Source organism: Odontesthes bonariensis, chromosome 19 (genome assembly GCF_027942865.1).
Source record: "Odontesthes bonariensis isolate fOdoBon6 chromosome 19, fOdoBon6.hap1, whole genome shotgun sequence".
NCBI lineage: Eukaryota > Metazoa > Chordata > Actinopteri > Atheriniformes > Atherinopsidae > Odontesthes > Odontesthes bonariensis.
The window spans coordinates 1,180,525-1,202,360 of record NC_134524.1 but is presented as its reverse complement, the minus strand read 5'-3'; the positions used below and the strand labels follow the sequence as shown (position 1 = coordinate 1,202,360).

General features: G+C 48.0%; 1 protein-coding gene across 1 annotated transcript; it reads right to left on the bottom strand.

Annotated features, from left to right (window-relative positions):
• Positions 1–4,723: 4,723 nt before the first annotated feature.
• On the bottom strand, positions 4,724–21,836 carry eno3 (enolase 3, (beta, muscle)). Its single transcript, XM_075450651.1, has 14 exons — positions 21,727–21,836; positions 18,383–18,472; positions 18,196–18,291; positions 18,039–18,097; positions 17,588–17,657; positions 15,896–16,029; positions 15,106–15,222; positions 14,926–15,031; positions 14,587–14,784; positions 6,965–7,041; positions 6,742–6,866; positions 6,511–6,619; positions 5,043–5,101; positions 4,724–4,962 (listed from the first exon to the last, which is right to left on the bottom strand). The coding sequence occupies exons 2-14, from the start codon at positions 18,465–18,467 to the stop codon at positions 4,893–4,895; spliced, it is 1,305 nt and encodes a 434-aa protein (XP_075306766.1). The 5' UTR covers positions 18,468–18,472; positions 21,727–21,836; the 3' UTR covers positions 4,724–4,892.

Genomic DNA, 21,836 nt, shown 5'->3' with positions numbered 1-21,836 from the left:
GGAGGCAGAGCCTTCAGTTATCAGGCCCCTCTCTGTGGAACCAGCTGCCAGTTTGGGAGGCGGAGCCTTCAGTTATCAGGCCCCTCTCTGTGGAACCAGCTGCCAGTTTGGGAGGCAGAGCCTTCAGTTATCAGGCCCCTCTCTGTGGAACCAGCTGCCAGTTTGGGAGGCAGAGCCTTCAGTTATCAGGCCCCTCTCTGTGGAACCAGCTGCCAGTTTGGGAGGCAGAGCCTTCAGTTATCAGGCCCCTCTCTGTGGAACCAGCTGCCAGTTTGGGAGGCGGAGCCTTCAGTTATCAGGCCCCTCTCTGTGGAACCAGCTGCCAGTTTGGGAGGCAGAGCCTTCAGTTATCAGGCCCCTCTCTCTGGAACCAGCTGCCAGTTTGGGAGGCGGAGCCTTCAGTTATCAGGCCCCTCTCTGTGGAACCAGCTGCCAGTTTGGGAGGCGGAGCCTTCAGTTATCAGGCCCCTCTCTGTGGAACCAGCTGCCAGTTTGGGAGGCAGAGCCTTCAGTTATCAGGCCCCTCTCTGTGGAACCAGCTGCCAGTTTGGGAGGCAGAGCCTTCAGTTATCGGGCCCCTCTCTGTGGAACCAGCTGCCAGTTTGGGAGGCAGAGCCTTCAGTTATCAGGCCCCTCTCTGTGGAACCAGCTGCCAGTTTGGGAGGCAGAGCCTTCAGTTATCAGGCCCCTCTCTGTGGAACCAGCTGCCAGTTTGGGAGGCGGAGCCTTCAGTTATCAGGCCCCTCTCTGTGGAACCAGCTGCCAGTTTGGGAGGCGGAGCCTTCAGTTATCAGGCCCCTCTCTGTGGAACCAGCTGCCAGTTTGGGAGGCGGAGCCTTCAGTTATCAGGCCCCTCTCTGTGGAACCAGCTGCCAGTTTGGGAGGCAGAGCCTTCAGTTATCAGGCCCCTCTCTGTGGAACCAGCTGCCAGTTTGGGAGGCAGAGCCTTCAGTTATCAGGCCCCTCTCTGTGGAACCAGCTGCCAGTTTGGGAGGCAGAGCCTTCAGTTATCAGGCCCCTCTCTGTGGAACCAGCTGCCAGTTTGGGAGGCAGAGCCTTCAGTTATCAGGCCCCTCTCTGTGGAACCAGCTGCCAGTTTGGGAGGCAAAGCCTCCTTGTCCCCTCTTTCCTGTCCTCTCAGCCCCCAGTTGGTCCAGGCAGATGGTTCCTGGTTCTGGTTCTGGTTCTGGTTCTGATGGTTTCTTCCTGTTCAAAGGGAGTTTTTTCTCTCCACAGTCGCCTCGTGCACGCTCAGGATGGATTGGATCAGAGAGAAGTTTCAGTTAATCTGTATCTTAAACCGTTTTAATTGGCTCTATATGAATGAATTGGATTATTTGTAAATTAATTAATTGGATTTTATTGAATTATGATTCAAATTAATTGACCTCCAATTAGCTTGAATTGGATTGTATTATTTGTTGTAATTTGGAGCTATAAAAATAAAATAAAATGAATTGAATCTGTAAAGCAAGTGGACCTCTTCAGTGGGACTGATTATCACTTCCTGCTGTTTAGAATTTGATCATTTTCAGTTTTATTCCAATCAGAAATCAATATAATCTGACTGATTTTAGACAGTTTAGTTTCAGATTTTAAAAGGGAGAATTTATTATTAAATCAGAATGATTCAATCTTATCATTCGTCTTTATTAAATTGAATTGTTTCATCTTTAAAGTGGCCTCAGTTCCCTGTCAGATCAGATTTTATTGATCACAGAGATTTATTTTATTGATCTCTGCAGGCTGGTCCAGAAGCTCCACGTCCGTTAACATGTGGTGAAATACTGATGCAGCGGTGGAACTTACAGAGAGAGGATCCGCTCAGAAAAAGTCCAACAAAAGAGAGAAAAAACTGAAGATTCTGCCGGTCGTCGATAGGTCGATCAATCAAAGAGTTTCTGTCCAATCAAAGTTCATCATTTGGTCTCAGGTGAAGCCTTAAAACTCACACTTTGTGAATGGAGTCTGGTGTGTCTGTCCTGTCTGCAGTCAGGACGGGTCGGTGTCGCCGCGGCGATGGCGGAGCGACACTTTTATACGGATCAGCGCCGTGATGTCACACATTCTTACTGCCGTCGCCCCTGACAACGCTCTCTTACACACACACACACACACACACTCACACACTCACACGGATACGTGTCAAACACGTGAAAACACAGAAAGAGACAAAAAAATATCAGCGGTTCAAACTTTTCCATGAGATCCTGGAGGAAAATTCCAGGAGACCTTGAGGATCCTGATTGGTTAGAATAGTCAGAAATCTGTGTCTGAATGGTCGCAGATGAGGCTCCAGGTTCCTCAGGAACTCAATGAGGGTGTTCCAGGTGTCCTTTCAAGGACATCAGAGGCTAAAAGGGTCCGTGAGGGAGTTCCATGAAGTCCTTAAAAAGTTCCAGAGGTTCTTAATGTTTCCAGGAGTCCTTCAGAAAAGCTTCAAAGCTCAACGAAAACCTCCAGGAGTCCATCAACAAGCTCCTGTGGTCCTTGAAAGGAGTTATCATTTCGCTTGAAGATGTTCCAGGTATCCTTGAGAAGTTGTCGATCGGTCCTTGAACGTGTCCTGTTTTAGTAAGGATATTCCAGGTCACTCAGAAGGCTCCGATGGTTCCTTCCAGGAGCTTCCAGGAGCTTCCAGGACTTCCTGGAAGGTGTGGAAAGGATCCTTCCAGGAAGTCTTGAAGTTCGATGATCCATCTTCATCCTCGGGCCTTCTCGGCCAATCAGAGAACAGAATTCTGGCGCAGACCCAAAGACGCAACATCGCCATCTGCTCGTGACCCCTGACCTGCTCGTAAACCGTCGCCACGGAGACCGCGTTGTGTGGGCAGCTATTTCCTGTGGAAGGGGGCGGGGCTACAGAGGTTCACATGGTGCGAAGGATAGGTGTGTGTGTGCGTGTATGTGTGTGTGTGTGTGTGTGTGTGTGTGTGTGTGTGCATGTGAGTGTGTGCATGTGAGAGTTTAATGACCCCCCATCAGCTTTGTCCTTGTCAGAGAAACTCCGCCCCCCATTCAGCGCTCGACGTCATCAGCTGGACATAAAACGCACTCACGGGATAACAGGTCATCAATCACCTGATCACAGAGAAACAACAACAACACGTGCGTGTGCACGTGCGTGTGCATGTGAACCAAACCAAAGTGTCAGAGGTTTCCTGGAGACGTTCACACAGCTCCAGCGGGAATAAAAAAACGCCGGTCACGCTTCACCTTCTATTAATCTCAGGTAAATCTGAGAAGTCACAGTCCGAGTCGGGCTCCCACACGCCTGTTGCCAGGCAACGGGCGGCGTGCAGCTCAGACTCCCCAGCCAATCAGCATTGACGTCAGAATGGCGTGCACGTGTGTGTGTGTGTGGACATGAGAAGCGCCGTGTTCGCTCAGCCTAGTGTCAGCCTAGTTTCAGCCTAGTTTCAGCCTAATGTTTCAGCTTAATTTCAGCCTAGTTTCAGCCTAATTTCAGCCTAATGTTTCAGCCTAGTTTCAGCCTAGTTTCAGCCTAATGTTTCAGCCTAATTTCAGCCTAATTTCAGCCTAGTTTCAGCCTAATTTCAGCCTAATGTTTCAGCCTAGTTTCAGCCTAGTTTCAGCCTAATGTTTCAGCCTAATTTCAGCCTAATTTCAGCCTAGTTTCAGCTTAATTTCAGCCTAATTTCAGCCTAATTTCAGCCTAGTTTCAGCCTAGTTTCAGCCTAGTTACAGCCTAATTTCAGCCTAGTTTCAGCTTAATTTCAGCCTAATTTCAGCCTAGTTTCAGCTTAATTTCAGCCTAGTTTCAGCCTAATTTCAGCCTAATTTCAGCCTAGTTTCAGCTTAATTTCAGCCTAATTTCAGCCTAATTTCAGCCTAGTTTCAGCTTAATTTCAGCCTAGTTTCAGCCTAGTTTCAGCCTAGTTTCAGCTTAATTTCAGCCTAGTTTCAGCCTAGTTTCAGCCTAGTTTCAGCCTAGTTTCAGCCTAGTTTCAGCTTAATTTCAGCCTAATTTCAGCCTAATTTCAGCCTAGTTTCAGCCTAATTTCAGCCTAATTTCAGCCTAGTGTCAGCCTAGTTTCAGCCTAATTTCAGCCTAGTTTCAGCCTAATTTCAGCCTAATTTCAGCCTAGTTTCAGCTTAATTTCAGTCTAGTTTCAGCCTAATTTCAGCCTAATTTCAGCCTAGTGTCAGCCTAGTTTCAGCTTAATTTCAGCCTAGTTTCAGCCTAATTTCAGCCTAATTTCAGCCTAGTTTCAGCTTAATTTCAGTCTAGTTTCAGCCTAATTTCAGCCTAATTTCAGCCTAGTGTCAGCCTAGTTTCAGCCTAATTTCAGCCTAGTTTCAGCCTAATTTCAGCCTAATTTCAGCCTAGTTTCAGCTTAATTTCAGCCTAATTTCAGCCTAGTTTCAGCCTAATTTCAGCCTAATTTCAGCCTAGTTTCAGCTTAATTTCAGTCTAGTTTCAGCCTAATTTCAGCCTAGTTACAGCCTAGTTTCAGCCTAGTTTCAGCCTAATTTCAGCCTAATTTCAGCCTAGTTTCAGCCTAGTTTCAGCCTAGTTTCAGCCTAGTTTCAGCCTAATTTCAGCCTAGTTACAGCCTAGTTTCAGCCTAATTTCAGCCTAATTTCAACCTAATTTCAGCCTAGTTGCACCCAGTGTTGTGTTCAAGGACCCCCAAAAATGTTCCAAAATCATAGTTTGACACGAGAGTTGAGACCCGATATTAATGAGCAATCAAACTGGTTTCATTCTTCACTGTTTATTCACTTTGTTTTTATAGAAAACATTAATGGAATCACAGCTGGGAAGGCCCACCGTGGCCTCCGATGTCCCGCCCCCTGCTGGGGGGGCCTTCAGGGGTCATCGGGGTCAGTCAGGTGCCACGGTGGCAGACAGGAGGGAAGGCGGAGCTTTAGTTGACCTTGGGGTGGCGGTAGTCTTTTCCGGCAAACTTGGCCTTGTCTCCGAGCTCCTCCTCGATCCTGCGGGACGGCCGAGGTTAGCTGGGCTTTTACTGTGAAACTCAAAGGCTTTTACTTTGAAAGAGACAGGAAGTTCTCACCTCATCAGCTGGTTGTACTTGGCCAGACGCTCTGACCTGCAGGGGGCGCCGGTCTTGATCTGGCAGAGAAAGACAAAGTCAGATGGCATCAGGCTAACGTTCAGCTCCAACCGGCAGGTGGGGGTGGAGCCTCTCATCCACCTGTCACCTGTAACCCCGCCCCCTTCCCACCTGTACGGTGCACAGTCCGACCACCAGATCAGAGATGCCCCTCCCCTACCAGTTTCAGCCTAGTTTCAGCCTAATGTTTCAGCCTAGTTTCAGCCTAGTTTCAGCCTAGTTTCAGCCTAATTTCAGCCTAATTTCAGCCTAGTTCCAGCCTAATTTCAGCCTAATGTTTCAGCCTGATTTCAGCCTAATTTCAGCCTAATGTTTCAGCCTGATTTCAGCCTGATTTCAGCCTGATTTCAGCCTAGTTTCAGCCTAATGTTTCAGCCTAGTTTCAGCCTGATTTCAGCCTAGTTTCAGCCTAGTTTCAGCCTAGTTCCAGCCTAATTTCAGCCTAATGTTTCAGCCTGATTTCAGCCTAATTTCAGTCTAGTTTCAGCCTGATTTCAGCCTAGTTTCAGCCTAGTTTCAGCCTAGTTTCAGCCTAATGTTTCAGCCTAGTTTCAGCCTAGTTTCAGCCTAGTTTCAGCCTAATGTTTCAGCCTAGTTTCAGCCTAGTTTCAGCCTAATGTTTCAGCCTGATTTCAGCCTAATTTCAGCCTAGTTTCAGCCTGATTTCAGCCTAATTTCAGCCTAATGTTTCATCCAAATGTTTCAGCCTAGTTCCAGCCTAATTCCAGCCTAATGTTTCAGCCTAATTTCAGCCTAGTTTCAGCCTGATTTCAGCCTAGTTTCAGCCTAATGTTTCAGCCTGATTTCAGCCTAATGTTTCAGCCTAATTTCAGCCTAGTTTCAGCCTGATTTCAGCCTAGTTTCAGCCTAATGTTTCAGCCTGATTTCAGCCTAATTTCAGCCTGTAACCCCTGTAGCCCCGCCCCCTTCCTACCTATCCGGTGCACAGTCCGACCACCAGGTCAGAAATGCCACTCCCCCACCTGTCACCTGTAACCCCTCCCCCTCCCCCACCTGTCACCTGTAACCCCGCCCCCTTCCCACCTGTCACCTGTAGCCCCGCCCCCTTCCTACCTGTCCGGTGCACAGTCCGACCACCAGGTCAGAGATGCCCCTCCCCCACCTCTCACCTGTAACCCCGCCCCCTTCCCACCTGTCACCTGTAGCCCCGCCCCTTCCCACCTGTCACCTGTAGCCCCGCCCCTTCCCACCTGTCACCTGTAACCCCGCCCCCTTCCTACCTGTCCGGTGCACAGTCCGACCACCAGGTCAGAGATGCCCCTCCCCCACCTCTCACCTGTAACCCCGCCCCCTTCCCACCTGTCACCTGTAGCCCCGCCCCTTCCTACCTGTCACCTGTAGCCCCGCCCCTTCCTACCTGTCACCTGTAACCCCGCCCCCTTCCTACCTGTCCGGTGCACAGTCCGACCACCAGGTCAGAGATGAAGGTGTCCTCGGTCTCTCCGGAGCGATGGCTGACCATCACGCCCCAACCGCTGCTCTGAGCCAGCTTACACCTGAGACACCAACAGGGAGGAGGAGAGGGGTGATGTTTGCTGCCATAAACAAACAAACAAACAAACACACACACAAACAAACAAACGTCCGCCCGGCAGACGGGTGGAGGCAGGTGTCTTACGCCTTTATGGACTCGGTGACGGAGCCGATCTGGTTGACCTTGAGCAGCAGGCAGTTGCAGGCCTTCTTCTCAACCGCCTGCTGGATCCTCTTCGGGTTGGTCACTGTCAGGTCATCTCCTACGACCTGATTGGTTGAAACAGACTCGTCAGTCCCTGTGACCTCGCCGCTGACCTCACCTCTGACGTCACCTCTGACGTCACCTCTGACCCGCGCCGTCTCACCTGGATGTCCGTGGAGGCGGTGAACTTGGCCCACTGCTCCCAGTCGTCCTGATCGAACGGATCCTCGATGGACTGGACTGCAAACAGAGACGGACGTTAGAGAGAGCGGAAAGTGTGGCGCTGACCCCTACAGGCTGGAGGACGCCTAGTTTCAGCCTAGTTTCATGCTAGTTACAGCCTAATTTCAGCCTAGTTTCAGCCTAGTTTCAGCCTAATTTCAGCCTAGTTTCAGCCTAGTTTCAGCCTAATTTCATGCTAGTTTCAGCCTAGTTTCAGCCTAGTTTCAGCCTAGTTTCAGCCTAGTTTCAGCCTAGTTTCAGCCTAGTTACAGCCTAGTTTCAGCCTAATTTCATGCTAGTTTCAGCCTAGTTTCAGCCTAGTTTCATGCTAATTTCAGCCTAGTTTCAGCCTAGTTTCAGCCTAGTTACAGCCTAGTTTCAGCCTAGTTACAGCCTAGTTTCAGCCTAGTTTCAGCCTAGTTTCAGCCTAGTTTCAGCCTAGTTACAGCCTAGTTTCAGCCTAGTTACAGCCTAATTTCAGCCTAGTTTCAGCCTAGTTTCATGCTAATTTCAGCCTAGTTTCAGCCTAGTTTCAGCCTAGTTTCAGCCTAGTTTCAGCCTAGTTTCAGCCTAGTTACAGCCTAGTTTCAGCCTAGTTTCATGCTAATTTCAGCCTAGTTTCAGCCTAGTTTCAGCCTAGTTTCAGCCTAGTTACAGCCTAGTTTCAGCCTAGTTTCAGCCTAGTTTCAGCCTATTTTCAGCCTAATTTCAGCCTAGTTTCAGCCTAGTTTCAGCCTAGTTTCAGCCTAATTTCAGCCTAGTTTCAGCCTAATTTCAGCCTAATTTCAGCCTAGTTTCAGCCTAGTTTCAGCCTAGTTTCAGCCTAGTTTCAGCCTAGTTTCATGCTAATTTCAGCCTAGTTTCAGCCTAGTTTCAGCCTAGTTACAGCCTAATTTCAGCCTAATTTCAGCCTAGTTTCAGCCTAATTTCAGCCTAATTTCAGCCTAGTTTCAGCCTAGTTTCAGCCTAGTTTCAGCCTAATTTCAGCCTAATTTCAGCCTAGTTTCAGCCTAGTTTCAGCCTAGTTACAGCCTAATTTCAGCCTAATTTCAGCCTAGTTTCAGCCTAGTTACAGCCTAATTTCAGCCTAGTTTCAGCCTAGTTTCAGCCTAGTTTCAGCCTAGTTTCATACTAATTTCAGCCTAGTTTCAGCCTATTTTCAGCCTAGTTTCAGCCTAGTTTCAGCCTAGTTTCAGCCTAATGTTTCAGCCTATTTTCAGCCTAATTTCAGCCTAGTTTCAGCCTAGTTTCAGCCTAGTTTCAGCCTAGTTTCAGCCTAGTTACAGCCTAATTTCAGCCTAGTTTCAGCCTAGTTTCAGCCTAATTTCAGCCTAGTTTCAGCCTAGTTTCAGCCTAATTTCATGCTAGTTTCAGCCTAGTTTCAGCCTAGTTTCATGCTAATTTCAGCCTAGTTTCAGCCTAGTTTCAGCCTAGTTTCAGCCTAGTTACAGCCTAGTTTCAGCCTAATTTCATGCTAGTTTCAGCCTAGTTTCAGCCTAGTTTCATGCTAATTTCAGCCTAGTTTCAGCCTAGTTTCAGCCTAGTTTCAGCCTAGTTTCAGCCTAGTTTCAGCCTAGTTTCAGCCTAGTTACAGCCTAGTTTCAGCCTAGTTACAGCCTAATTTCAGCCTAGTTTCAGCCTAGTTTCATGCTAATTTCAGCCTAGTTTCAGCCTAGTTTCAGCCTAGTTTCAGCCTAGTTTCAGCCTAATTTCAGCCTAGTTTCAGCCTAGTTTCATGCTAATTTCAGCCTAGTTTCAGCCTAGTTTCAGCCTAGTTTCAGCCTAGTTACAGCCTAGTTTCAGCCTAGTTTCAGCCTAGTTTCAGCCTATTTTCAGCCTAATTTCAGCCTAGTTTCAGCCTAGTTTCAGCCTAGTTTCAGCCTAATTTCAGCCTAGTTTCAGCCTAATTTCAGCCTAATTTCAGCCTAGTTTCAGCCTAGTTTCAGCCTAGTTTCAGCCTAGTTTCAGCCTAGTTTCATGCTAATTTCAGCCTAGTTTCAGCCTAGTTTCAGCCTAGTTACAGCCTAATTTCAGCCTAATTTCAGCCTAGTTTCAGCCTAATTTCAGCCTAATTTCAGCCTAGTTTCAGCCTAGTTTCAGCCTAGTTTCAGCTAATTTCAGCCTAATTTCAGCGTAGTTTCAGCCTAGTTTCAGCCTAGTTACAGCCTAATTTCAGCCTAATTTCAGCCTAGTTTCAGCCTAGTTACAGCCTAATTTCAGCCTAGTTTCAGCCTAGTTTCAGCCTAATTTCAGCCTAATTTCAGCCTAGTTTCAGCCTAGTTTCAGCCTAGTTTCAGCCTAGTTTCAGCCTAGTTTCATGCTAATTTCAGCCTAATTTCAGCCTAGTTTCAGCCTAGTTTCAGCCTAGTTACAGCCTAATTTCAGCCTAATTTCAGCCTAGTTTCAGCCTAGTTACAGCCTAATTTCAGCCTAATTTCAGCCTAGTTTCAGCCTAGTTACAGCCTAATTTCAGCCTAATTTCAGCCTAGTTTCAGCCTAGTTTCAGCCTAGTTTCAGCCTAGTTTCAGCCTAGTTTCATGCTAATTTCAGCCTAATTTCAGCCTAATTTCAGCCTAGTTTCAGCCTAGTTTCAGCCTAATTTCAGCCTAGTTTCAGCCTAGTTTCAGCCTAGTTTCAGCCTAGTTTCAGCCTAATTTCATGCTAGTTTCAGCCTAGTTTCAGCCTAGTTTCAGCCTAGTTTCAGCCTAGTTTCATGCTAATTTCAGCCTAATTTCAGCCTAGTTTCAGCCTAGTTTCAGCCTAGTTTCAGCCTAGTTTCATGCTAATTTCAGCCTAATTTCAGCCTAGTTTCAGCCTAGTTTCAGCCTAGTTACAGCCTAATTTCAGCCTAATTTCAGCCTAGTTTCAGCCTAGTTTCAGCCTAGTTTCAGCCTAATTCATGCTAGTTTCAGCCTAGTTTCAGCCTAGTTTCAGCCTAGTTTCATGCTAATTTCAGCCTAGTTTCAGCCTAGTTTCAGCCTAATTTCAGCCTAGTTTCATGCTAATTTCAGCCTAGTTTCAGCCTAGTTTCAGCCTAGTTTCAGCCTAGTTTCAGCCTAATTTCAGCCTAATTTCGGCCTAGTTTCAGCCTAGTTTCAGCCTAGTTTCAGCCTAATTTCAGCCTAGTTTCAGCCTAATTTCAGCCTAGTTTCAGCCTAATTTCAGCCTAGTTTCAGCCTAGTTTCAGCCTAATTTCAGCCTAATTTCAGCCTAGTTTCAGCCTAGTTTCAGCCTAGTTACAGCCTAATTTCAGCCTAATTTCAGTCTAGTTTCAGCCTAGTTACAGCCTAATTTCAGCCTAGTTTCAGCCTAGTTTCAGCCTAATTTCAGCCTAATTTCAGCCTAGTTTCAGCCTAGTTTCAGCCTAGTTACAGCCTAATTTCAGCCTAATTTCAGCCTAGTTTCAGCCTAGTTACAGCCTAATTTCAGCCTAATTTCAGCCTAGTTTCAGCCTAGTTACAGCCTAATTTCAGCCTAATTTCAGCCTAGTTTCAGCCTAGTTTCAGCCTAGTTTCAGCCTAGTTTCAGCCTAGTTTCATGCTAATTTCAGCCTAATTTCAGCCTAATTTCAGCCTAGTTTCAGCCTAGTTTCAGCCTAATTTCAGCCTAGTTTCAGCCTAGTTTCAGCCTAGTTTCAGCCTAGTTTCAGCCTAATTTCATGCTAGTTTCAGCCTAGTTTCAGCCTAGTTTCAGCCTAGTTTCAGCCTAGTTTCATGCTAATTTCAGCCTAATTTCAGCCTAGTTTCAGCCTAGTTTCAGCCTAGTTTCAGCCTAGTTTCAGCCTAGTTTCATGCTTATTTCAGCCTAATTTCAGCCTAATTTCAGCCTAGTTTCAGCCTAGTTTCAGCCTAGTTTCAGCCTAGTTTCATGCTAATTTCAGCCTAATTTCAGCCTAGTTTCAGCCTAGTTTCAGCCTAGTTTCATGCTAATTTCAGCCTAATTTCAGCCTAGTTTCAGCCTAGTTTCAGCCTAGTTTCAGCCTAGTTTCAGCCTATTTTCAGCCTAGTTTCAGCCTAGTTTCAGCCTAGTTTCAGCCTAGTTTCATGCTAATTTCAGCCTAATTTCAGCCTAGTTTCAGCCTAGTTTCAGCCTAGTTTCATGCTAATTTCAGCCTAATTTCAGCCTAGTTACAGCCTAGTTTCAGCCTAGTTTCAGCCTAGTTTCAGCCTATTTTCAGCCTAATTTCAGCCTAGTTTCAGCCTAGTTTCAGCCTAGTTTCAGCCTAATTTCAGCCTAGTTTCAGCCTAATTTCAGCCTAATTTCAGCCTAGTTTCAGCCTAGTTTCAGCCTAGTTTCAGCCTAGTTTCAGCCTAGTTTCATGCTAATTTCAGCCTAGTTTCAGCCTAGTTTCAGCCTAGTTACAGCCTAATTTCAGCCTAATTTCAGCCTAGTTTCAGCCTAATTTCAGCCTAATTTCAGCCTAGTTTCAGCCTAGTTTCAGCCTAGTTTCAGCCTAATTTCAGCCTAATTTCAGCCTAGTTTCAGCCTAGTTTCAGCCTAGTTACAGCCTAGTTACAGCCTAATTTCAGCCTAATTTCAGCCTAGTTTCAGCCTAGTTACAGCCTAATTTCAGCCTAGTTTCAGCCTAGTTTCAGCCTAGTTTCAGCCTAGTTTCATACTAATTTCAGCCTAGTTTCAGCCTAGTTTCAGCCTAGTTTCAGCCTAGTTTCAGCCTAGTTTCAGCCTAATGTTTCAGCCTATTTTCAGCCTAATTTCAGCCTAGTTTCAGCCTAGTTTCAGCCTAGTTTCAGCCTAGTTTCAGCCTAGTTACAGCCTAATTTCAGCCTAGTTTCAGCCTAGTTTCAGCCTAATTTCAGCCTAGTTTCAGCCTAGTTTCAGCCTAATTTCATGCTAGTTTCAGCCTAGTTTCAGCCTAGTTTCATGCTAATTTCAGCCTAGTTTCAGCCTAGTTTCAGCCTAGTTTCAGCCTAGTTACAGCCTAGTTTCAGCCTAATTTCATGCTAGTTTCAGCCTAGTTTCAGCCTAGTTTCATGCTAATTTCAGCCTAGTTTCAGCCTAGTTTCAGCCTAGTTTCAGCCTAGTTTCAGCCTAGTTTCAGCCTAGTTTCAGCCTAGTTACAGCCTAGTTTCAGCCTAGTTACAGCCTAATTTCAGCCTAGTTTCAGCCTAGTTTCATGCTAATTTCAGCCTAGTTTCAGCCTAGTTTCAGCCTAGTTTCAGCCTAGTTTCAGCCTAATTTCAGCCTAGTTTCAGCCTAGTTTCATGCTAATTTCAGCCTAGTTTCAGCCTAGTTTCATGCTAATTTCAGCCTAGTTTCAGCCTAGTTTCAGCCTAGTTTCAGCCTAGTTACAGCCTAGTTTCAGCCTAGTTTCAGCCTAGTTTCAGCCTATTTTCAGCCTAATTTCAGCCTAGTTTCAGCCTAGTTTCAGCCTAGTTTCAGCCTAATTTCAGCCTAGTTTCAGCCTAATTTCAGCCTAATTTCAGCCTAGTTTCAGCCTAGTTTCAGCCTAGTTTCAGCCTAGTTTCATGCTAATTTCAGCCTAGTTTCAGCCTAGTTTCAGCCTAGTTACAGCCTAATTTCAGCCTAATTTCAGCCTAGTTTCAGCCTAATTTCAGCCTAATTTCAGCCTAGTTTCAGCCTAGTTTCAGCCTAGTTTCAGCCTAATTTCAGCCTAATTTCAGCGTAGTTTCAGCCTAGTTTCAGCCTAGTTACAGCCTAATTTCAGCCTAATTTCAGCCTAGTTTCAGCCTAGTTACAGCCTAATTTCAGCCTAGTTTCAGCCTAGTTTCAGCCTAATTTCAGCCTAATTTCAGCCTAGTTTCAGCCTAGTTTCAGCCTAGTTTCAGCCTAGTTTCAGCCTAGTTTCATGCTAATTTCAGCCTAATTTCAGCCTAGTTTCAGCCTAGTTTCAGCCTAGTTACAGCCTAATTTCAGCCTAATTTCAGCCTAGTTTCAGCCTAGTTACAGCCTAATTTCAGCCTAATTTCAGCCTAGTTTCAGCCTAGTTACAGCCTAATTTCAGCCTAATTTCAGCCTAGTTTCAGCCTAGTTTCAGCCTAGTTTCAGCCTAGTTTCAGCCTAGTTTCATGCTAATTTCAGCCTAATTTCAGCCTAGTTTCAGCCTAGTTTCAGCCTAATTTCAGCCTAGTTTCAGCCTAGTTTCAGCCTAGTTTCAGCCTAGTTTCAGCCTAATTTCATGCTAGTTTCAGCCTAGTTTCAGCCTAGTTTCAGCCTAGTTTCAGCCTAGTTTCATGCTAATTTCAGCCTAATTTCAGCCTAGTTTCAGCCTAGTTTCAGCCTAGTTTCAGCCTAGTTTCATGCTAATTTCAGCCTAATTTCAGCCTAGTTTCAGCCTAGTTTCAGCCTAGTTACAGCCTAATTTCAGCCTAATTTCAGCCTAGTTTCAGCCTAGTTTCAGCCTAGTTTCAGCCTAATTTCATGCTAGTTTCAGCCTAGTTTCAGCCTAGTTTCAGCCTAGTTTCATGCTAATTTCAGCCTAGTTTCAGCCTAGTTTCAGCCTAATTTCAGCCTAGTTTCATGCTAATTTCAGCCTAGTTTCAGCCTAGTTTCAGCCTAGTTTCAGCCTAGTTTCAGCCTAATTTCAGCCTAATTTCGGCCTAGTTTCAGCCTAGTTTCAGCCTAGTTTCAGCCTAATTTCAGCCTAGTTTCAGCCTAATTTCAGCCTAGTTTCAGCCTAATTTCAGCCTAGTTTCAGCCTAGTTTCAGCCTAATTTCAGCCTAATTTCAGCCTAGTTTCAGCCTAGTTTCAGCCTAGTTACAGCCTAATTTCAGCCTAATTTCAGTCTAGTTTCAGCCTAGTTACAGCCTAATTTCAGCCTAGTTTCAGCCTAGTTTCAGCCTAATTTCAGCCTAATTTCAGCCTAGTTTCAGCCTAGTTTCAGCCTAGTTACAGCCTAATTTCAGCCTAATTTCAGCCTAGTTTCAGCCTAGTTACAGCCTAATTTCAGCCTAATTTCAGCCTAGTTTCAGCCTAGTTACAGCCTAATTTCAGCCTAATTTCAGCCTAGTTTCAGCCTAGTTTCAGCCTAGTTTCAGCCTAGTTTCAGCCTAGTTTCATGCTAATTTCAGCCTAATTTCAGCCTAATTTCAGCCTAGTTTCAGCCTAGTTTCAGCCTAATTTCAGCCTAGTTTCAGCCTAGTTTCAGCCTAGTTTCAGCCTAGTTTCAGCCTAATTTCATGCTAGTTTCAGCCTAGTTTCAGCCTAGTTTCAGCCTAGTTTCAGCCTAGTTTCATGCTAATTTCAGCCTAATTTCAGCCTAGTTTCAGCCTAGTTTCAGCCTAGTTTCAGCCTAGTTTCAGCCTAGTTTCATGCTTATTTCAGCCTAATTTCAGCCTAATTTCAGCCTAGTTTCAGCCTAGTTTCAGCCTAGTTTCAGCCTAGTTTCATGCTAATTTCAGCCTAATTTCAGCCTAGTTTCAGCCTAGTTTCAGCCTAGTTTCATGCTAATTTCAGCCTAATTTCAGCCTAGTTTCAGCCTAGTTTCAGCCTAGTTTCAGCCTAATTTCAGCCTAGTTTCAGCCTAGCCCCCCCCCCCCCCTCATGACTGTGCAGGTATTTCCATGCTGTGGGGGTGGCGTTACCGGGGTAACCCTTGATGAAGCTGCGGTACAGGTCTCCCAGCTTCTCTCCGCTGATGTGTCTCGCCGGGTCGTCGGGGGACTTGAAGTCCAGGTCGTATTTGCCGCTGCGGAAGAACTCGGAGGCGGCGACGTCCATGCCGATGATGATCTTGTCGGGGTAACCGGCCTTCTCGATGGCCGACTTCAGCAGCTCAAGAGCTGCGGAGACAAACGACGAGGAGAGAGAGCAACTACGTCCATTACACCACAACGTAACCGCAGAACGGACGAGCATCGATCCGCCGGTGCGACGGGATCAAACTCCCGCCGACCGAGACGTTGAACAACAGACGGCCTCACCCTCGTTGTTCTCCAGGATGTTGGGGGCGAAGCCGCCCTCGTCTCCCACGTTGGTGGCGTCCTTGCCGTACTTGGCCTTGATGACGTTCTTCAGGTTGTGGTAGACCTGAACACACACAGACAGTTAGAGGAGGCCGTCGGACAGAGATGTCCCTGCTGAAGGACGCCGGCCGGACGCACCTCGGCTCCGATCCTCATGGCCTCGTGGAAGTTGGCCGCTCCGACGGGCAGAATCATGAACTCCTGCATGGCCAGCTTGTTGCCAGCGTGGCTGCCACCGTTGATCACGTTAAAGGCCTGAAGACAGAGAACAGAGACATCAACGTCAACCTTTCAGGACAGAAGGGGAACAGTAGAGTTTTCACCGGCTCGCCACAACTGCAGACTCTACCGGACCGAGCTATGCCATCACCGGTGATGGATCAGCTCGTACAGCGGCGCCAGGAGTCCCACCTTCAGCTGAACACGTTAAAAACTAAACGAACGTGCGCCGACTTTTGCCAAAAGATGTTACTCTGGCACTAGTTCTGCTCTTCGCTGTTTGGTTTTGGAAGGAAATGCACTTATGATTTCTTGTGAGCTGAAGTTCTTTTGCCCACCGATGTGGAACACACCATCTAGGCTGACCATCAGCCTAGTTTCAGCCTAGTTTCTTTTCTTTTCTTTTCTAATTGTAAGTTGCTTTTGGATAAAAGCGTCTGCAGAATGACCGTAATGTAATGTAATGTTTAAATATCTGTGACCTCATGTAGAATGGGACGTGAAGCTGTGCGTAGAAAGGCTCAGCGGCTTCCCTCTGACGGCGCCATGATGACCACGAGGCTTGGCCCCGTGGCCCCAGAGACGTCCCCCTTTAAAGGAGAAGCTGAAGAGGCCTCAGGGGGAGCAAAGTGTGCAACGCTGGCAGAAAATATTTGGTTTTCAGTGTCAAACCGGCGTGCTGGTCTGAGCCGAAGCCCCGCCCACTCACAGGAACAGGAAGGATGACGTCCTTGTGTCCAGCGAGGTCAGCGATGTGGCGGTAGAGAGGAACTCCCTTCTCTGCTGCTCCAGCCTTACAGACGGCCAGAGACACGCCCAGGATGGCGTTAGCCCCGAACTTAGCTGCAGAGAGACAGGTGAGACACAGGTGGACAGACAGGTGAGACAGACAGGTGAGACAGACAGGTGAGACACAGGTGAGACACAGGTGGACAGACAGGTGAGACAGACAGGTGAGACAGACAGGTGAGACACAGGTGAGACACAGGTGGACAGACAGGTGAGACAGACAGGTGAGACAGACAGATGAGACACAGGTGAGACAGACAGGTGAGACACAGGTGAGACACAGGTGAGACAGACAGGTGAGACACAGGTGAGACAGACAGGTGAGACAGACAGGTGAGACACAGGTGAGACAGACAGATGAGACACAGGTGAGACAGACAGGTGAGACACAGGTGAGACACAGGTGGACAGACAGGTGAGACAGACAGGTGAGACAGACAGGTGAGACACAGGTGAGACACAGGTGGACAGACAGGTGAGACAGACAGGTGAGACAGACAGGTGAGACACAGGTGAGACACAGGTGGACAGACAGGTGAGACAGACAGGTGAGACAGACAGATGAGACACAGGTGAGACAGACAGGTGAGACACAGGTGAGACACAGGTGAGACAGACAGGTGAGACACAGGTGGACAGACAGGTGAGACACAGGTGAGACAGACAGGTGAGATAGACAGGTGAGACACAGGTGAGACACAGGTGAGACAGACAGGTGAGACACAGGTGAGACACAGGTGAGACACAGGTGAGAGACAGGTGAGACAGACAGGTGAGACACAGGTGAGACAGACAGGTGAGACAGACAGGTGAGACACAGGTGAGACACAGGTGAGACAGACAGGTGAGACACAGGTGAGACAGACAGGTGAGACACAGGTGAGACACAGGTGAGACAGACAGGTGAGACACAGGTGACAGACAGGTGAGACAGACAGGTGAGACACAGGTGGACAGACAGGTGAGACACAGGTGAGACAGACAGGTGAGACAGACAGGTGAGACACAGGTGAGACACAGGTGAGACAGACAGGTGAGACACAGGTGAGACAGACAGGTGAGACACAGGTGAGACACAGGTGAGACAGACAGGTGAGACACAGGTGAGACACAGGTGAGACAGACAGGTGAGACACAGGTGAGACACAGGTGAGACAGACAGGTGAGACACAGGTGGACAGACAGGTGAGACACAGGTGAGACACAGGTGAGACAGACAGGTGAGACACAGGTGGACAGACAGGTGAGACACAGGTGAGACAGACAGGTGAGATAGACAGGTGAGATAGACAGGTGAGATAGACAGGTGAGACAGACAGGTGGACAGACAGGTGAGACACAGGTGAGACACAGGTGAGAGACAGGTGGACAGACAGGTGAGACAGACAGGTGAGACAGACAGATGAGACAGACAGGTGAGACACAGGTGAGACACAGGTGAGACACAGGTGGACAGACAGGTGAGACAGACAGGTGAGACAGACAGATGAGACACAGGTGAGACACAGGTGAGACAGACAGGTGAGACAGACAGGTGAGACAGACAGGTGAGACAGACAGGTGAGACAGACAGGTGAGACACAGGTGAGACAGACAGACAGTGTGTCCTTACATTTGTTCTCAGTGCCGTCCAACTCCAGCATGAACTTGTCGATCTTCTCCTGCTCGACAACGCTGAAATTCTGGAGACAGAAAGGTGAGAGACAGACAGGTGAGAGTCAGACAGGTGAGAGACAGACAGGTGAGAGACAGACAGGTGAGAGACAGACAGGTGAGAGACAGACAGGTGAGAGACAGACAGGTGAGAGACAGACGGGTGAGAGATAGACAGGTGAGAGACAGACAGGTGAGAGATAGACAGGTGAGAGACAGACGGGTGAGAGATAGACAGGTGAGAGACAGACAGGTGAGAGACAGACAGGTGAGAGACAGACAGGTGAGAGACAGACAGGTGAGAGTCAGACAGGTGAGAGTCAGACGGGTGAGAGACAGACAGGTGAGGGTTAAACGAGCGTTTCACAAGTGTCCGCCGAGCGTAGTCGATAATTATTGATCATTGATACCTTCTCAAGCAGCTTGGGGGTAATGTCCTTGTTGATGTGCTCCACAGCCTTCAGGGTACCTGCAGACAAACAGATGTTAGCAGATGTTAGCAGCTGTTAGCAGATGTTAGCAGCTGTTACCGCGGCCGTACTACAGCCGGCGCCTCCAGCCTCCTACCTTTGCCCAGGTAACGGGTCTTGTCTCCGTCACGGAGCTCCAGCGCCTCGTGGACGCCGGTGGACGCTCCGCTGGGGACGGCGGCCCTAAAGCGACCTGAGAAAACACAGCGACGTCAGCTTTCTGAGCGAGACCGAGGCACGGCGGAACATCTCATGATGTGTGGGCATCTCATGTGTGGGCTCACCTTTGGCCGTCCACAGGTCCACCTCTACGGTGGGGTTTCCTCTGGAGTCCAGAATCTCACGGGCGTGAATCTTAGTGATAGACATCCTGACTGAGGACAGGAGATGGACACACACGAGGGAACAGTGAATCCAGGACACAAAACAAGCCATTTCATCGTACAGCCCTGTGCTGCGTGTTGTTCCCCCTCTCTCTGCCCCCTGCTTCCTGTCTCTCTACACTGTCCCATCTAATGAAGGCATAAAAGGCCCAAAATAATAATAATAATAAAATAAAAAAACAAGCCATTTCATGCACAGCAGCTCCGTGCAGAATCCCAAAGATAAGCAGGGTTGAGACCAGCAGAACCACAACATGGAGGAAATATGTGTGGAAAATTAGACAGGACCAGACCCCAGATGAACCCCGTCCCCCCAGATGGACCCCCAGATGGACCCCCAGATGGACCCCGTCCCCCCAGATGGACCCCATCCCCCCAGATGGACCCTGTCCCGGGTCTGAAGGCTTAAGCTGGGGGACAGTTTCATCGTGTCAGTAAATCTGAAAGTCATCCCACAGTAACCTTGAAAAAATAAAACCTTTTTCTCCCTCCGAACGCGTGTATCTGTGCGCGTGCACGAGAAGTGTGCACGAGAAGCGTGCGTGTAGTAAATGTGAATGTGAGTGTGAGTGTATTGGTGTGCGTGTGGTGGATATGTGCGGTGTGTGTGTGTGTGTGTGTGTGTGTCAGACCTGCAGCAGAGATCCTGTGTGACGCCATGTTGTCTCCATGCTGCCTGGTGGCCCCGCCCACTTCCCCCACAGCCAATGGGGCAACAGGTGGCAGGGAGATACCACTCTGCTGTCAGAGGGGGGGTGGAACAGGCCGCTGACCTTTCTGCAGACCTTTCAGCAGACCTTTGTGAGGAGGTCAGCGCTGCTCACACCCCTGAACACTAATGTCTCTGACATTTGAAGGCATCCGTGACTCTGAGAGCTGATATCAGAGGGATGGTGCCCGATGCCTGGCCCCTCAATCCCCCTGAGTCCCCCCTGAGTCCCCCCTGAGTCCCCCCTGAGTCCCCGGCCCACAGCTACAGGATGAACCCAGGAGGCATCCGTGACTCTGGCTGTGTTCGAAACTACATACTACATACTGCATACTGATCGATCAGACAGTATATAGAGCGTTTACCCACAATGCATTTCGCTCCTGCCCGAGCCGAAATCAGCCGGCCTGAAGCTGATTTCCCTTAAGCTCTAAACTGTGTAAACTTTAGCAACATTTGAAACATTTTCAGGAGAGAAAGTAGTCGTTTAGATCCCCAACGTGTTGAAAACCTGACAAAATACCGGCTGTTTACAATTTTGTTCCCACGAATTCGGCGCTACTAAAGCTAGCCGCAGTGAGCTAACGCACTTCCTGTTATTTTCACAAAATAAAATACCCGTTGCCTTTTATCATAGGGAAAGCCATTACCATACAATTGGTGCTTTTGTTTTGAAAACAGGAAGTGAACCTACCCTCGTTGTAGCTAGCTTGAAACTGCCGTTTTGACAGGAAATGACGATCGGCGACGTCGCATTACGTTGCATCTTGGGTAGTTTGAGTATGAGTAGTGACCTCATGATGCATACCCAACATTTAGGAGAATCTAGTATGCATCCGGGAACTTAAAAAAAGTTAAAGTTAGTATGAGTAGTAGGAGTAGTAGGAGAAGTATGCAGTTTCGATCACAGCCTCTGAGAGCTGATATCAGAGGGATGGTCCCCGATGCCTGGCCCCTGAATCCCCCCTGAATCCCCCCTGAATCCCCCACAGCTGCAGGATGAACCCAGGACTCAGCTCACTTCACCGCTTTATTCATTCACCCATGCAGCTGCGTCCAGCTGTCCCGTCTGCTGTGGGGTCAGTGCTGCCAGCAGAACAACAGCTGAGCCCTCACAGAACACTTGAAACCACTGATGGCCTTTACAGAGCCCCCCCCGGCTTCATCCTTCCTGCAGGAAGAAGCTCTACATGTTTGACGGGATCATTTGTCTGCGCACATAGTGTGTACATTGGGTTTTCAGTCAGGAACCCACACCTTTAACACCTGAAGCACCTGGAACACCTGGACATGGGGTGGAAGGGTGCGTGGGCTCCCTAAAGCTGACCCCGTTACCCCGTTAGAGAGCACATGCTCACTGGAAGCAGGACAACCCACAAACTAATAAAGACCTGGTCCTGTGCACGGAGGGAGTTATTTAAGGCTCCACTTCAACCACATTCAAAGGAGTATTAATAACCTGCGAAGAGATAAGAAGCAGCTCACACTTCAGAGATTCGGTCTCTAAGTGCTCATGAAAGGCTGATTCTCTCTGTTGGGCCTGAGATTCGGTCTCTAAGGCTATGTCCACACGTAGCCGGGTATTTTTAAAACCGAATATCCCCCCCCCTCCGTTTATAAAATAATCTGTATCCACATTACCTCGTTTTCGAAAAAACACCTTCCACACATAACCGAACATCTGCGTTTTCACCTGTCTTGACAACCCAGATGCATTTGCTGTTTAGCGCAATCTGCCCTCGTCAGCTAAATAATAAAGTGTGCACGCAACTTTTTTGAGCACACTGACAGTGGACTGCCCCTCGATATGAGGACGTAATAATTCCGACAGCGACAGGACTGAGGACCGGGACATGCGAAATTGTCACGCCATTCCTCTGGGAGTACGACTCGGGCGTGTAAAATCAAGGCAGTAAACAGCGCCTGCACAATAATAACCACCACAGTTCTCAAGGCATCCATGCTTCTTCAGTAAACAAAGGTCGCACTTTAGACTTTAAAGCAGATTTGTTGTTGTTTTGGCGCATATTGTGACGTTCGAAAACGCAAAACTCCGGTTATCTCTGTCTACACACAGCTGCATAAATGGAGTTGTCAAAAATCTTCACTTTGCCCGGAGTTTTTAAAAACATTCGTTTACGATGCGTTTTTATGCGTTTTCATGTGGAGGACAGGTTCAAACGTAGAAAAATATATTCGTTTTAGCAGATACCCGGCTACGTGTGGACGGGGCCTTAGTTCTCTAAGTACACACTCTAAGTTCTCTAAGCACACACTCCCCAGGCTCGTGGACTTTGTGCTCTGCCTGTTTGTCAGATTTCAGCTTTGTGACCTTCAGCCGGCCGTCAGTACCTCCCACAGCTTCTGATCTTTGGGATCCAAACCGACCCCAACGCTTACAGGTGAACGAGTCACGTGACCCAACACCACAACCGCGACTAGGTGCACAGGTGCACTTTCAGAAAGCAAACACAGGGCAGAGTCACACAGGAAGTTAGGTGAGAGAGTCTAAGAAGCAGGGAAGCCGAGGCCTTACCTGAAAGGTGCTGCTCAGAGAAGAGAGAAGGGGTCCTGCTGGCCGTCCGACTGACCGTCTGTCTGTCTGACTGACTTGGAAAGTGTTTGTCCTCGCTCTGCAGGGGTTTT